A 12,453-nucleotide genomic window follows, 5' to 3' on the forward strand; every position below is an offset into this window, starting at 1 on the left:
GCAACTCAGGGAGGGGGCAGCCAGGATGGAGCAGGCCCAGAGGGGGGTGGGGGCGGGGCCAGAAGCGGGGGTGGGGGGGTGGGCAGGGCTATGGCAGGCAGGGGCAGGGGCGGGGCTGAGGAGGGGGCGGGGCAGGGGCAGGGTCAGGCGGGGTGGGGCGGAGCCAACAGGGGGCGGGGCCGGCCTCACCGTCGCAGTTGGCCTCGTCGGAGCGGTCCTGGCAGTCGGCCTCCCCGTCGCAGCGCAGGCGCAGGTCCACGCACTGGCCCCGCGCGCAGGGGAACTGGGCTGCCGAGCACACCGGGCAGCCCTCCTCGTCGCTCTGGTCGTCACATTCGGGGAAGCCGTCGCAGCGCCAGGCCCCGGGGATGCAGTCGATCTCCCCGGTGGCACACGCGAACTGGTCGGGGGAGCAGGTGGGAGGCTCTGCGGAGGACACAAACACCATCACGCACCGCCCCGCGGGGCCGTGCGCTGCTGGGCTTCCAAGCGGGAGACGGTTCAGCTCCATCACGGTGCTGTACCCACACGGTCTCTAGGGCAGTGTGATCTATCCTGTCCCGCCTCTAGCCCCATCGTAAGATGAAAGTGGGGGTCATAAATGTTTGCTGAGAGGAGACAGGAATCTTCTTTGTTGCTTTTTTTAACTGTGGGGAAAGGGTCCTGAATGGAAACCTGAGCTCTAAGCAGCAGGTGCTACACCAAGTTGAGGAGAAAACGCTCTTAGCTAGAAACTCGATCCTGACCACTGAGAAGAAGCCAGGGCCGACCCACCTCCTATGGGTCTCCATCTCCTCACATGCACCTCAGGGCATTGGGCCAGGTCTCCGGGGATGCCCACTGGAGCCCCAACTGGAGCCCCACCTTTGCCTGCCTGGGGTCCCAGGCTGGGCTACCCATCTAGCGTAGAGTCAGTCTGCGTGCCCGCCCGGCCACACCCGAGCATCCAGTGCCTGCACACACACACACACACATAACACACACACTCCCCTTGGACCTGCATCTCTTATAGGTCTGGGGCAGCTGGAGCAGTGGGGCTGGGACTCTGCGGGTGGCTAGGGCGCCCACGGATACAGCAGGGGGCTGCTGGAGGACCTGCTGGGCATCTTGCTGGGGAGCAGGCTAAGAAGAGGCAGGAGCGCGAGGATGCCATGGTGGGAGGGTGCGAGGGGGAGTAGGAAGGCTCCCGGTGGAGGGAGTCACCTAAAGGTGGGGAAGTGGGTGAGCAGGAGACAGGAGACCTGGGGCCACCTCCTCCCAGGTGACCATGGCAAGTCGCTCCTCTCCTCATGTCCACCTTCCTGAGTGCAGGCCAGGTTTCGGCCAGGACTCAGTTGGGGAGCAGGGTGGGATCGGGTGGGAGTTGGACAGGTGTGGGTTTGAACCTACGCTCCCCTCGGCAACTCTGCGCAACCAGACAAACGCCCCAACCTCCCAGAGCCTCCATTCCCTCATCCCTAAAACAGAAGCAGCCACGCTACGCCCCACGCTCCTCACAGGATGGCAAGGTAAGCGTGGCTGTGTGTGGCTGTGCCTGGCTCGGGAAGGGCTGAAACAGCTTTAGTGGCGGTGCCACTGAGAAAGCTGAAGCACGTGGCTGCACCTTCTGCCGTCTGGCGCCTGCCACCTCGTGAGGCACCAGGCCCCTCGTCACCCCTGAGAACCCCTCCGAGCTCCTATCCTCCTGTGCTCTCCCCAGAGAAGTAGCCAGGCATCCACAAGTCTGAAGGGCCGAACCCGGGGGTTGCGGAGGGGCCAAAGGGGCACCTCGTTCAGGTAGAGGCCCAGGGCTGGGGTCCAAGGGAGAGCTGAGCACTCTGGGCAGCCCGGGCATTGTGGGAGTCAGGGCCACTCAGGCCACAAAACCACGTGAGCCCTGGGGCTGGAACTTGGAAAAAAAGCCATAAAGAAGCTCACGAGGGTCAAGGTGGCCCCCACCAGGGACAGCCACAAAATGTCCCCTCTGTTCTAGGCAAAGCTCTCTGGGGTTCACAGTGTAAGGCAGGGCAGGAGAAAGCTCCAGAAGGACAGGCCCTGTGGTCCTACCCCCTGAGCTCCAGGGGCAAGGCGAGCTGAGAACGGGCACGCGTGTACTGACAGGCACGTGCTGAGCATCTGTTGTGTGTAGGACACAGTGTGGGTGCCGTAAGGGGCGAGGATAAGCAGAAACGGGACAGGATTAAAACCAGCCTCTGAGCTCACAGAGAAGGGGAGATGAGAGGATCCAATGTCACCTGGGGGACAGTGGGGGCAGCAAAGAGGAAGCCCTGGCATTTAGGCTTCATCACAGCGATGATGACAATTGTCACCTTTTTTTTTAGGACTGCCCAGCATCCCACAACCTAATAGTAGCTGGCATTCCTGTGTGCCACGTGTTGGGGACCATGCAAGGTGCTCGTTACGCAATACCACAACAACTCCGAGGCAGGTGCTCTCGACTTCTCTACTCCACAGAAGAGAAAGCGGAGGCTCGGAGAGGGCAAGTGACCAGCCCAGGATTGCTCAGCTGGGGAGTGGGAGAGCTGGGATCTGAACCAGGTCTGTCTGACCCCGAAGCTTACATTCTTGACCACTCCCCACTCAGCTTTAGGGGAAGAAGAGGATCTAGGGTGGAAGGAGGGAGAACAGACAAAACTACAAAGAGAAACAGACAAGCCTACTATTGGAGTTAGAGACTTCAACACCCCCGCCGGTAACTGAGAGCTCACAGGCAGTCAGGAGGGACAGAGATGGCCTGAACAACACCATCCACCAACCGGATCTAACTGACATCTACAGAACACTTGCCCCAGTAGGAGCAGATGACACAACCTTCTCAAGCTGACACGGAACACTCACCAAGAAAGACCACATGCTGGGTCATAATATACACCTGAACAAAGCTAAAAGGGTAGAAATCATATAAAGTATGTTCTCCGACCACAGTGGAATTAAACTAGAAATCAGGGGCTCCTGGGTGGCTCAGTTGGTTAAGCATCCAACTCTTGATTTTGGCTCAGGTCATGATCTCAGGGTCCTGGGATCCAGGCCCACGTCAGGCTGCATGCTCAACAAGGAGTCTGCTTGAGATTCTCCCTCTCCTTCTGCCCCTCCCCCTACTCACACTCTCTCTCTCATAAAAATAAATAAATCTTTAAACTAGAAATCAGTCACAAAGAGATAGCTGGGAAATCCCCAATTATTTCGATATCAAATCAACACACTTCTAAATAACTCAGGAGCCAAAGAAATTTAAAATTAGGAGAAATTTTAAAGCAATTTAAACAAAGGGAAGAAAACAACTTATCAAAATTTGTAGGATGCAGCCAAAGCAGTACTTCGAGGGAAATTCACAGCCCCAAATGTACACACTGGAAAAGGAGGGCAGACAGACATTTGGTCCTGGAGGCTGGATGCCACAGTGACTGTGATTTTAAAAGGATGCTGGGCAGGGACCTGGCAGGAGGGGAACCCAGTGTCCCAGGAGAAAGTGCTGAGGTCACACCTACCACCACAGGTCAGCAGGTTCTGCAGCAGCACGAGGTGGACCGGGCACGAGCACCGTGGTGTCCCGTCACCCTTGGCAATGCAGATGTGGGAGCAGCCGCCGTTGTCCCGGGCACACGGGTGGGCTGCTGTGGAGACAAAAAGAGGGAGGGGGTTGGGCTCTGCCTCTCACCTCAGGACTGCAGCCTAGAGGGTGCTGGAAACAAGGGCCAGGCAAGAACTCGCAAGAATGGGTGCTCCTGTGGGCCAGGCCCCTACACATCGTCCCACTTAATTCCCAGGGCAGCCTACGGGGTCTACTTCCTCTGCCGTGCATTTTACGGATAGGAAAACGGAGGCTGAGAGCACTCATATCACACGCTGGCCCGTCTACACCAGCTCCCACTGCGCCCACAACCAGCACTCTGCACTGCCGGTCTCTCATGGTGGAGTGCATTGGGGGATGGCCCCCACATAGCCACGTCCTAATGCCTAGAATCCGTGAATGTGACTTTATTTGGAAAAAGGGGCTTCACAGATGTAATCAAATTAAGGATCCGGAGAGGAGATCATCCTGGATTTTCTGGGTGGGCCCTAACTCCAACGACGGGTGTCCTTGTAAGGGACCCCAGGGGAGGTGAAGACGCAGACACAGGGGAGAAGTCTGTGTGATGACAGAGGCAGGGACCGGAGCCCTGTGGACGCAAGGAGCACCTGCCACCACCACAAACTAGAAGGGGCAAAGACCGTCCCCACCCACAGCCTCCAAAAGGGGTGCAGCCCCACTGCCCCCTTGACCTCAGACGTCTGGCCTCCAGCCTATAGGACAACACACTTCCGTCGCGTTGAGTCACCCAGTTTGTGGCCATTTGTTACGGCAGCCACAGGAAGCTAATACACGTGGGGATAAACAGCAGGACAGCGAATCCCCAGGGAACTCGCAGTTTTCAATTCAATGAACCGAATTAACCAACACCCGACCTACAGGAAGAAGCCTGGGAGGGGGCTGCCCTCCCTCAGGTGAGAGGAAACGAGAGAAAGCACGGCCCCCCGCCCCACAGAAAAACCAGGGTCCTGCCTCAACCTCGGGGATTAAGTGCGTAAAGTGATAGAGGTCATGGTTTAGAGCAGGGTCGCCACGCTTTCTCTATACACAAGAAAGTAAACAGTTTTGGCGTGACGGGCCAGACCATCTGTCACAAGTCTTCCAGCTGTCACAGGAAGGCGGCCGTGTGTGGCACATAAGCCAATGGGCGTGGCTGTGTGCCAATAAAACTTTATTCACAAAATCAGGTGATGCCCGGATGGGGCCCAGGGGCCATGGAGCGCCAGCCGTGGTTTAGAGGTGAGCTGTAGAGTTTCGTGAGTAAGCAGGTTGGGTGCCCCACATCCTAGACCAACACGGGAGAGCTCACTCAAGGGTCCCCCACCCTCACCCAAAACGAGGAGCCTCTCCACATCACCCTAGACACTGCACATTAGCACTCACAGCGACGCCCCCGTCTCCGACCTCATCCCTGTTAGTTAAACATTTCCTGGCTCTCCCATCCCCTCAGGTCGAAGGAGCTGCCAGTCGGCGTGCTGGGCTTTGTGCCAACACCAGCAAGTCTGGACGTTCGTGGGTTCAAAGCTCACCATTCTGACCACAGGCCAGCAGTTCTCAAGGCTGTGACACCCAGGAATCCGTGGGTTCGCTGAGAATGGTGTAAGGGGCCGGGGAAACTCGGGCACTCTGACCCACATCCGTCAGGCGCCTGAGCGACCTGGAAGCCACTTTCCCAGCGACTTCACTTATCCAGGACCCGGCCGAGAACCCACAAGGCCAGAAACCAGCCACCCAGCAGTCAACACAGAAGTGACCGATTCAATTCATCAGAGGTGACGCCCCCAGCTCAAGAGAGAAGCTTATCCACTGAGAACATGCCGCTTGAGCCGAGGGGGAGCCAAGCAATTAGTAGGAGTCACTCAGAGCAGGACAGGAAAGGCGATCAGAGACAGGGACTCCGGGGAGGGGAGACGTGGCCAGCGGGAGGGTGAGGGGCCCGGGTGAGGCGGGCAAGTAGGGCAGCCCCCAGGGCCTCGAAGACGGGCAGCTTGAAGGTAGCTGGACAGGACAGGGACAGCGATGGCCCTGCTCACCGCTCTGTCCTGGCAGCAAGCATCCGGCCGGCAGCCGGGGTGTATTTACTGAATACAGAGTGGGCAGACAGACAGACACACACATGCTCCTATATCCATCTCTAGCCATACACAGAGGGGGTGGAGGAACAAGAGGTCCCCCAAGTGTAGGGGTCCCTCCCTCCCAGCTGTTGGGCGCATCCTAAGTCCCATTTCCCAGCCTGATCCCCTGCACAGTGGGTGCGATGAGCCACGGCATGCCCATGGTTTTGTTCCCGTACGCGGCAAAGGCGTTTTGCATTTGGCAGTGAGGCTACTCATCAGTTAAGTTGGAGTTAATCAAAAGGGATACTAATTTAAAGGTGGGTCAGACTCGGATCTGTTGCTGAGACGGAGGAGCAGTGAGGGCCGAGAGTGGCCCCCACCAACCGCCAATCCCGCAGTCCTCACCCTGGCCAGCCTCCTACTTGCTCCGCGGGATCGGTTCAGGGCTCTGCACAGATGCCCCCGCTCCCGTCGGGCACCTGCCCACAACACTCCCCCCCCCACCGCGCCCACATACAGAACTCCTCTAGGCTGATATCCTCCACGGCGTGAATGCCGGTCAGGTGGGCGACTCGGCCCTGGACTCGTGTCCGCTTGTCGCCGGTGGTCTTCTCCACACGCTCGATCATCTGCTGCTGCCGGTCAATCCAGTAGAGGTGCTTGCCCAGCACGGTCAGGCCCATAGGCTGCACGATGTTGGCATCCTCCAGGGTCAGGCGGTTGGCCCCTGCAAGTGGGACAAATGCCCCCCGAGTGGCGGCGGCTGACCCCCAGAGCTCAGTCCACGCTCAGCTCAAAACAGAGGGCTTGCCAGGAACCCCAGGGGATTCCGTACTCTGGCCAGGGCCAGGAGCTAGAGCGGCTTCCCTGGAAGCAGGCCGATCTGCAAGCAGCCCTGGGACAGCGCTGCTCCCATCTAGGCTGCCTCCCGCTGGGCTGGCCCCTCCCCCCGACCCCACGCATGGAAGAAAAGCCCCTCTAAGCTCCTCTCCGGCCTCGGGGCATCCCAGTCTAAGAGGCAGCCCATTGTAGGGCGGCTACAAATGTGGGTGCTGGAGGCGGAGGGGTCACACTCCTGTCCCAGCCCGCGCTGTGGGACCCTGGGCAGGTCACCCACCCTCGCGGAGACTCCTCTTCTGCCTCACCACATGGGGATCATTCAGGACCTATGTCTGGAACACTCGGCTGGGACTGTATGTGGTAGACACAAAGCCCCAGCACAAGGCCCACCCGAAACAGACCCCTGACAAACGTGGCGGCTGGTACCACCATTACGGATGACGAGGGAGGCCAGCTGTCCCGCTGAAGGTCAGATCTGTGGGTTGCTGAGGGACCCAATGCCCGGGGCAGCCCCAGGGCACATACCTGACAGGTCACAGCTTTCGATGCGCTTCAGGTCCGCGTCCACCCAGAAGAGCTTGCCCAGCCTGTTGTCCACCACGAGGGCCACGGGCCGTATGAGGCCCGTGGTGAAGAGGACCTCACGCTCGGTGCCATCCAAGGCCGCTCGCTCGATCTTGGCAGCGCGGTCCTGCATGTTGGTGAAGTATAGGTAGCTGCGGGAGGGGAGCAGGTAAAGGACGAGTGTCACGGCCTGCCATCTCCACGGCCAGGATGGAGCACGCAAAGCACCAGAGAGGGCTGGCCCCCAAGGTTGTACGGGGTTGAATGGTGTCCCCCCACCCCAAAGAATTCATATCTACCCAGAGCTCAGAATGCAACCTTAATTGGAAACTGAGTCTTTGTAGATGCCGTTAAGAATCAAGGTGAGGCCACCTGGTCAACACCTGGAGCCCCCAGAAGCTGGAAGAGAGACAAGGAAGGGTCCCCACAGAGCCTCCCGAGGGGGCACAGCCCTGCTGACACTTAGCTTTAGACATCTGGGCCCTGGAACTGTGAAAGTTCTTTTAATCCCCCAGATGGTAGTCGTTTGTTGTGACAGGCTCGAGGACTAGCCCGCACTCTGGCTAAGTCCCCGCCTCCGTGGAGGCCAGCCTCAAGGGAGACCTATTAGGTTGTTAAAGAGCCACCTAAAACAGCTAGGCTTGTGCTCCCTGACCCTTGTGTGCTGCAGAGGCTGAGACCACCATCATCCTCAGATTCTCGGATGAAGACAACGAATCCCTGAGCTTACATCACCTGCGTGAGGTTGCAAGGGCAGCAAGTGATGGGGTCAGGTTTCAACCTTGGTCTGCCCGGCCCAGGACCCGTGTTCACAGGAGCCGTGCCCAGGCGTGAGCTCCATCAAGCGGTGCCTCCACAAGTCTGAGCCCCGCCTGGTGGCAGCCCTGCAGGTGCCCGAAGGTGGCTGTCCTGTGCTTGCCGCCAGGCCCCAAACCTTCCCGTGCCTAGCTTTAGTTCTGAGCTTTAGGTCATGTGGGTTTCGGTCTTCCTCTCACCCTGGTTATTCCCTTTGGGACCCTCCGAGTCTGTCTACATCTTCATGGAAGGAAGAAGCTCCCAGGAGTTGAGGCTGTGCCCAGAAAAGTGGTGAGCTCCCTGTGATGGAAGGTATGCAAGTGAATAACCAGCCATCATCTGGGATGCTCTGGAAGGGATTTTTGTTTTGGGTTCAGATTTGATGGGGATGGTACAAAACCCATGAACTAAAACTTCTATCCTTTCTCTGTCTCCCTGCCGGGGTGCAGAACCCTGCACTGCGGTGCCCGCCCACCCCTCGGCCTCGCACCCTCGCTCGGCGTTGACGACGATAGCCCGGGGCTTGTCACGGTCCCCACGGAGCACCACACCCATGGCGTCTCCATTCAGCCGATGGACGTTGATGGTATTGGTGGCCTCACACGTCCAGAACAGCGTCCTGCTGTAGACGTCGATGCTGAGGTCGTGGGGCTGCCTATCTGGGTTTTGGCTCTGGCTTGGAGAAGTCAAAACGAAGGGCTGTAAAAACGAAGAGATCTGAGCGTTGGCTACGGCCGTCACGGGAGGGCAGAGGGCTCAGTTTCTGAGTCCAGACTGCAAGTCAGGACTCCAGCCCTGTCTGGGGCCCCTTCCTGTCGGATCAGCAAAACTTTATCCTTGGGGGGAAGGGGTGCCCCTAATAAAAGAATCAAAGCCACCAGAGGGTGGAGCTTAGCAAGACTCACAGGAAGGGAAACAGATGTTTCCCAAATTAAGTAGAAACCCAGAAGGTGTCCCTAAAGGACTTTTCCTTCCAAGTCTCTCCCTGCTTTTGCCAGACACCAGGAAAGAACACCTCCTGATGAGACTTTAAGGCAATCTGCACCCAGCACCTTCCTCAGCAGGGAAGCCACGGGCCATCAATTTACACTTCCCATCCTCCAAAGGACTCAACTCGACTGTCACCTGCCCTGGAAGGGATGGAAGGAACGCATTCCCACCATTCTGCCAGACTCTGCAACCCCCCCCCCGCCCCCCGCCAGCAGAGATGATGCCAACCAAGGACACAGACCGCAGGGGACGGCTTGTCAACGCTGTGCTGTCAATGGAGCACTCTATCAGAAGCAAGGCCCAGCCCGGACACACAGCGCTGGGGCCCAGGTCAGGGTGGAGAAGAGCCAAGGGAACTTCACAGACACAGAAATCGTCTGGAAGTCTCCACCGGCGGCATTTCTCTGCGTCGTCTTGTAACAGAGCCAAGATTTCACCATGAGGACATGAGGTCTGACCCTGACCATGCCACAGAGAAAGGGAGGGTTCAGCAGCTTCTGTACAAGGAGTTTTTGGAAACTGGCAGGCTGGGCCAGGCAAGGCGGTGAATGCCACACGAACGGAATGCTGGCCACATGGAGAGCCCGAGTAGGTCCCGAGGCCGCCGTGAGATGGTCCTTCACGGAACAGGCCACTGAAACCTAACGTGAAAGCGGGCCGTTCTGCTACAATAAACATTTTGAAAAGGCATACTTGTTCTGATGCATCGATTCACTGGGGCCCAGTGTCAGCCTAACACGGATTTTGCATTTGCCAAAGCACAATCTCATCCGCGAGAAATGCTGGGTGAATGCGAGGGCGGCCCACACGATCCCACACCTGCAGCGCCCTCCGCCGCCCGTGAGCGCTGGGCGCGTAACCTCCCGCCCCGTCGGCTCACGCAAACCCACGAGCTGCGGCCCTCCCGCCCCCATGTCCTCAGCCAACTCCGGGTCTCTTCAAGGTCACTAGGGGTTACGTCTTGAATCCTTTAACATATGCAAAAAGGTGCACCTGTACTTACGAGGTCCCTATCTTTTCTTCACCTGTCCCTGGCAAGAATTTTGAGTGCTGTGCGCCTCGCCCCCTTCTCCCACAGCCCTGTGGTTTTGCTGCGTGATTCTGCGTGGCGTAATGAGGTTTAGGAACGTATGTGTTGCATTACAGCAAAACGGACTCTGCGAGTCCAATGAACTAAGAATAAATCCAGAATAACCAATACCAACTAGCCTTGCACAAAACCACTGTGGAAAGAAAGAAGAAAAAAAAAAAATCCCATTTCTACACATAATCATAATCTAAGGGTTTCACACCACTCAGGATTATACCCTGGGAGGGCATAATTAGAGCCCAGATTGTTGTTGGCGCAAGCCGTGCTCTGTTGGCACCCCTCTGCTAAGCAAAAGGGGATGGCAGCCTGGAAACGGCCCGGGGGAGCTCCTCGTGGAAGCGACCCCCGTGTCCCCCAACAGGTACACTTGCCTGGGTCCCATCGTCCTTGGCTCGCTTGATGTTCTGGCGCCCATCCACCCAGTAGACGAACTTGTCCAGTGGGTCATAGTCGATGGCCTTGACGTTCCTCAGCCCATGCAGGGGCAGGATGAGGTCTGGGCTGTGCTGGTCATCGGGGATCATGCGGCTGATGGCACATTTCTGGCTGAACAGCAAGAAGGTGGTGGGCGCTAGAATGGGCAAAGAGACGAGGGGGCTGCGCGTCAGCGTCTGAAGCCGAAGACGGGGTCGGCAGGGAGGGACGGCATTCTGCTTTCTCCTAAGAGGCAGATCTGCATATGTACCTACTAGATGCACTGGGGAAAACGGGAAGGACATACAGCTACTTCCTGGGGGTGGACTACAGCGGATTCCACTTTCCATGTTACGTGTGTCTCTGCTGTTTCAACATTTCGTAAGTGCGTCAACTATTTTGAAATAGATAGCATTTTTAAATTATCAAGACTTAAGACAGAAGGAGGGTGATGGTAGTAAATACCAAACTCCCAACCATAACTGTACTTAATGCTCAGATAGCCGTATCATTTGCCGTATGCCCGCATGTGCTCACGTGAACTGCTGAAACTGTATGAAGTGAACTTGACACGGGAGGGGACACTTTACGGGGGCGTCAGTGAGCCAAACTGCCTGGGTGCAGAAAGCGCACTGCTCAGAACGTGTAGGAGGCGATGGTTAGAGCCACTGTTAGAGAACTAGAGTTGGGTGATTCGAAACTAAGTCACGGCCCCAGGTCTGCCAGCCACAGGGGCAGAGACTCGAGTTACAGGCATCCCCACCGGTGGGTGACTGCACCTTTGCATTGACCCTCAGGGGACGGGGACCACAGGACCAAAGAGATCCCAAGAGTAGGGAGGCCCAGGCTGGGTCGAGGACCTGCTGCTTCATCAAGACACAAATACATGGGCCAAGCCCTCAGCTGAGTCAGTCCATAGGAGGATCTTTGGATGTAAAATCCACTCACAGGGGAGAGCACTCACTCACAGAGCCAGGCCTAGGCCTCCAGGTAACGTGCAGCTTACGCAGTGTACAGCCTACTCAACCATCCGTGAACACCGAGGCACCTCCGGACAAGAGGCTTCTTTGTGCCTCCGTCCCCAGAGCCAGCCTGATCGACATGGGGGAGGGGCGGGGGCACAGCGGGGCACTTACGGCTGCAGTTGCGGCTGCTGGGGTCCAGGGTGTAGTGGGAAGCACAGCCACAGCGGTGGCCGCCCGGGATGGCGAGGCAAAGCTGCCCACACTGCCCGTTGCTGTGCATGCAATCGTTGAGGCCGTCCTGGCGGGAGGAGTGGAACACCAGGATGTCCATCACAAAGTCCAGATGGCCCTGGATGAGGGTGCGGTTCCGGCCACTGGTCTTGTCGGCCCTCTCGATGCTGTGCAGGTTCCAGTCGGTCCAGTAGATGTAATCGCTGTACTGCGTCAGGCCAAAGGGGTGCGGGAGGTCGTCAGCAATCACGACGCGCTCCTGACCTGCGTGGACACACATGGGCACGGCGTCAGCGATGCACGGCCGGGCCACAGCGCAGGGCTGACTGGTTCGAAGCTGCCTGGCAACCTGCGTCAGAGTCAAAGTGTTCCAGCGCTTTGGAAAACAAGCAGGGCCGGCTGCAGCTGGAGGCCACCTACCCTGTGACCAGGCAAGTCCCCTCCTACACCGCAATGGAGATGCACGTGCTGTCCACTCCAATGACATAGACTAAAACGTGCACAGAGCCACAGCCGGGAAACAACCCAGATGTCCACCAGTAGTAGAGTGGACGGAGGCGCCTGAGTGGCTCTCAGGCAGTGAAGCATCTGCCTTCAGCTCAGGTCACCATCCTGGAGTCCTGGGATCGAGCCCCGTGTTGGGCTCTGCGCTCAGCGGGGAGTCCGCCTGAGATTCTCTCTCTCCCTCTGCCCCTCCCCAAGCTCGAGGGTGTGCATTCTCTCTCAAATAAATAAATCTTTTTAAAAATTTTTTTTTTAAAAATCAATTAAAAGGGGGGCCCAGCTGGCTTCGTCCATGGAGCATGCAACTCTTTTTTTTTTTTTTTTAAAGATTTTATTTATTTATTTGAGAGAGAGAGAGAGAATGAGAGACAGAGAGCATGAGAGGGAGGAGGGTCAGAGGGAGAAGCAGACTCCCTGCCGAGCAGGGAGCCC

General features: G+C 57.6%; 1 protein-coding gene across 1 annotated transcript in view; it reads right to left on the bottom strand.

Annotated features, from left to right (window-relative positions):
* The window catches only part of LRP5 (LDL receptor related protein 5), a 96,795-nt gene that overhangs the window by 9,930 nt on the left and 74,412 nt on the right, over positions 1-12,453 (bottom strand). The window contains 7 exon segments of the mRNA XM_081797651.1: positions 190-426; positions 3,489-3,614; positions 6,146-6,355; positions 6,994-7,184; positions 8,318-8,526; positions 10,279-10,478; positions 11,458-11,781. Coding sequence (XP_081653777.1) covers positions 190-426; positions 3,489-3,614; positions 6,146-6,355; positions 6,994-7,184; positions 8,318-8,526; positions 10,279-10,478; positions 11,458-11,781 — 1,497 coding nt within the window.

The sequence above is a fragment of the Leptonychotes weddellii genome, chromosome 11 (assembly GCF_054177405.1).
Source record: "Leptonychotes weddellii isolate Sample4059 chromosome 11, ASM5417740v2, whole genome shotgun sequence".
NCBI classification, from domain to species: domain Eukaryota; kingdom Metazoa; phylum Chordata; class Mammalia; order Carnivora; family Phocidae; genus Leptonychotes; species Leptonychotes weddellii.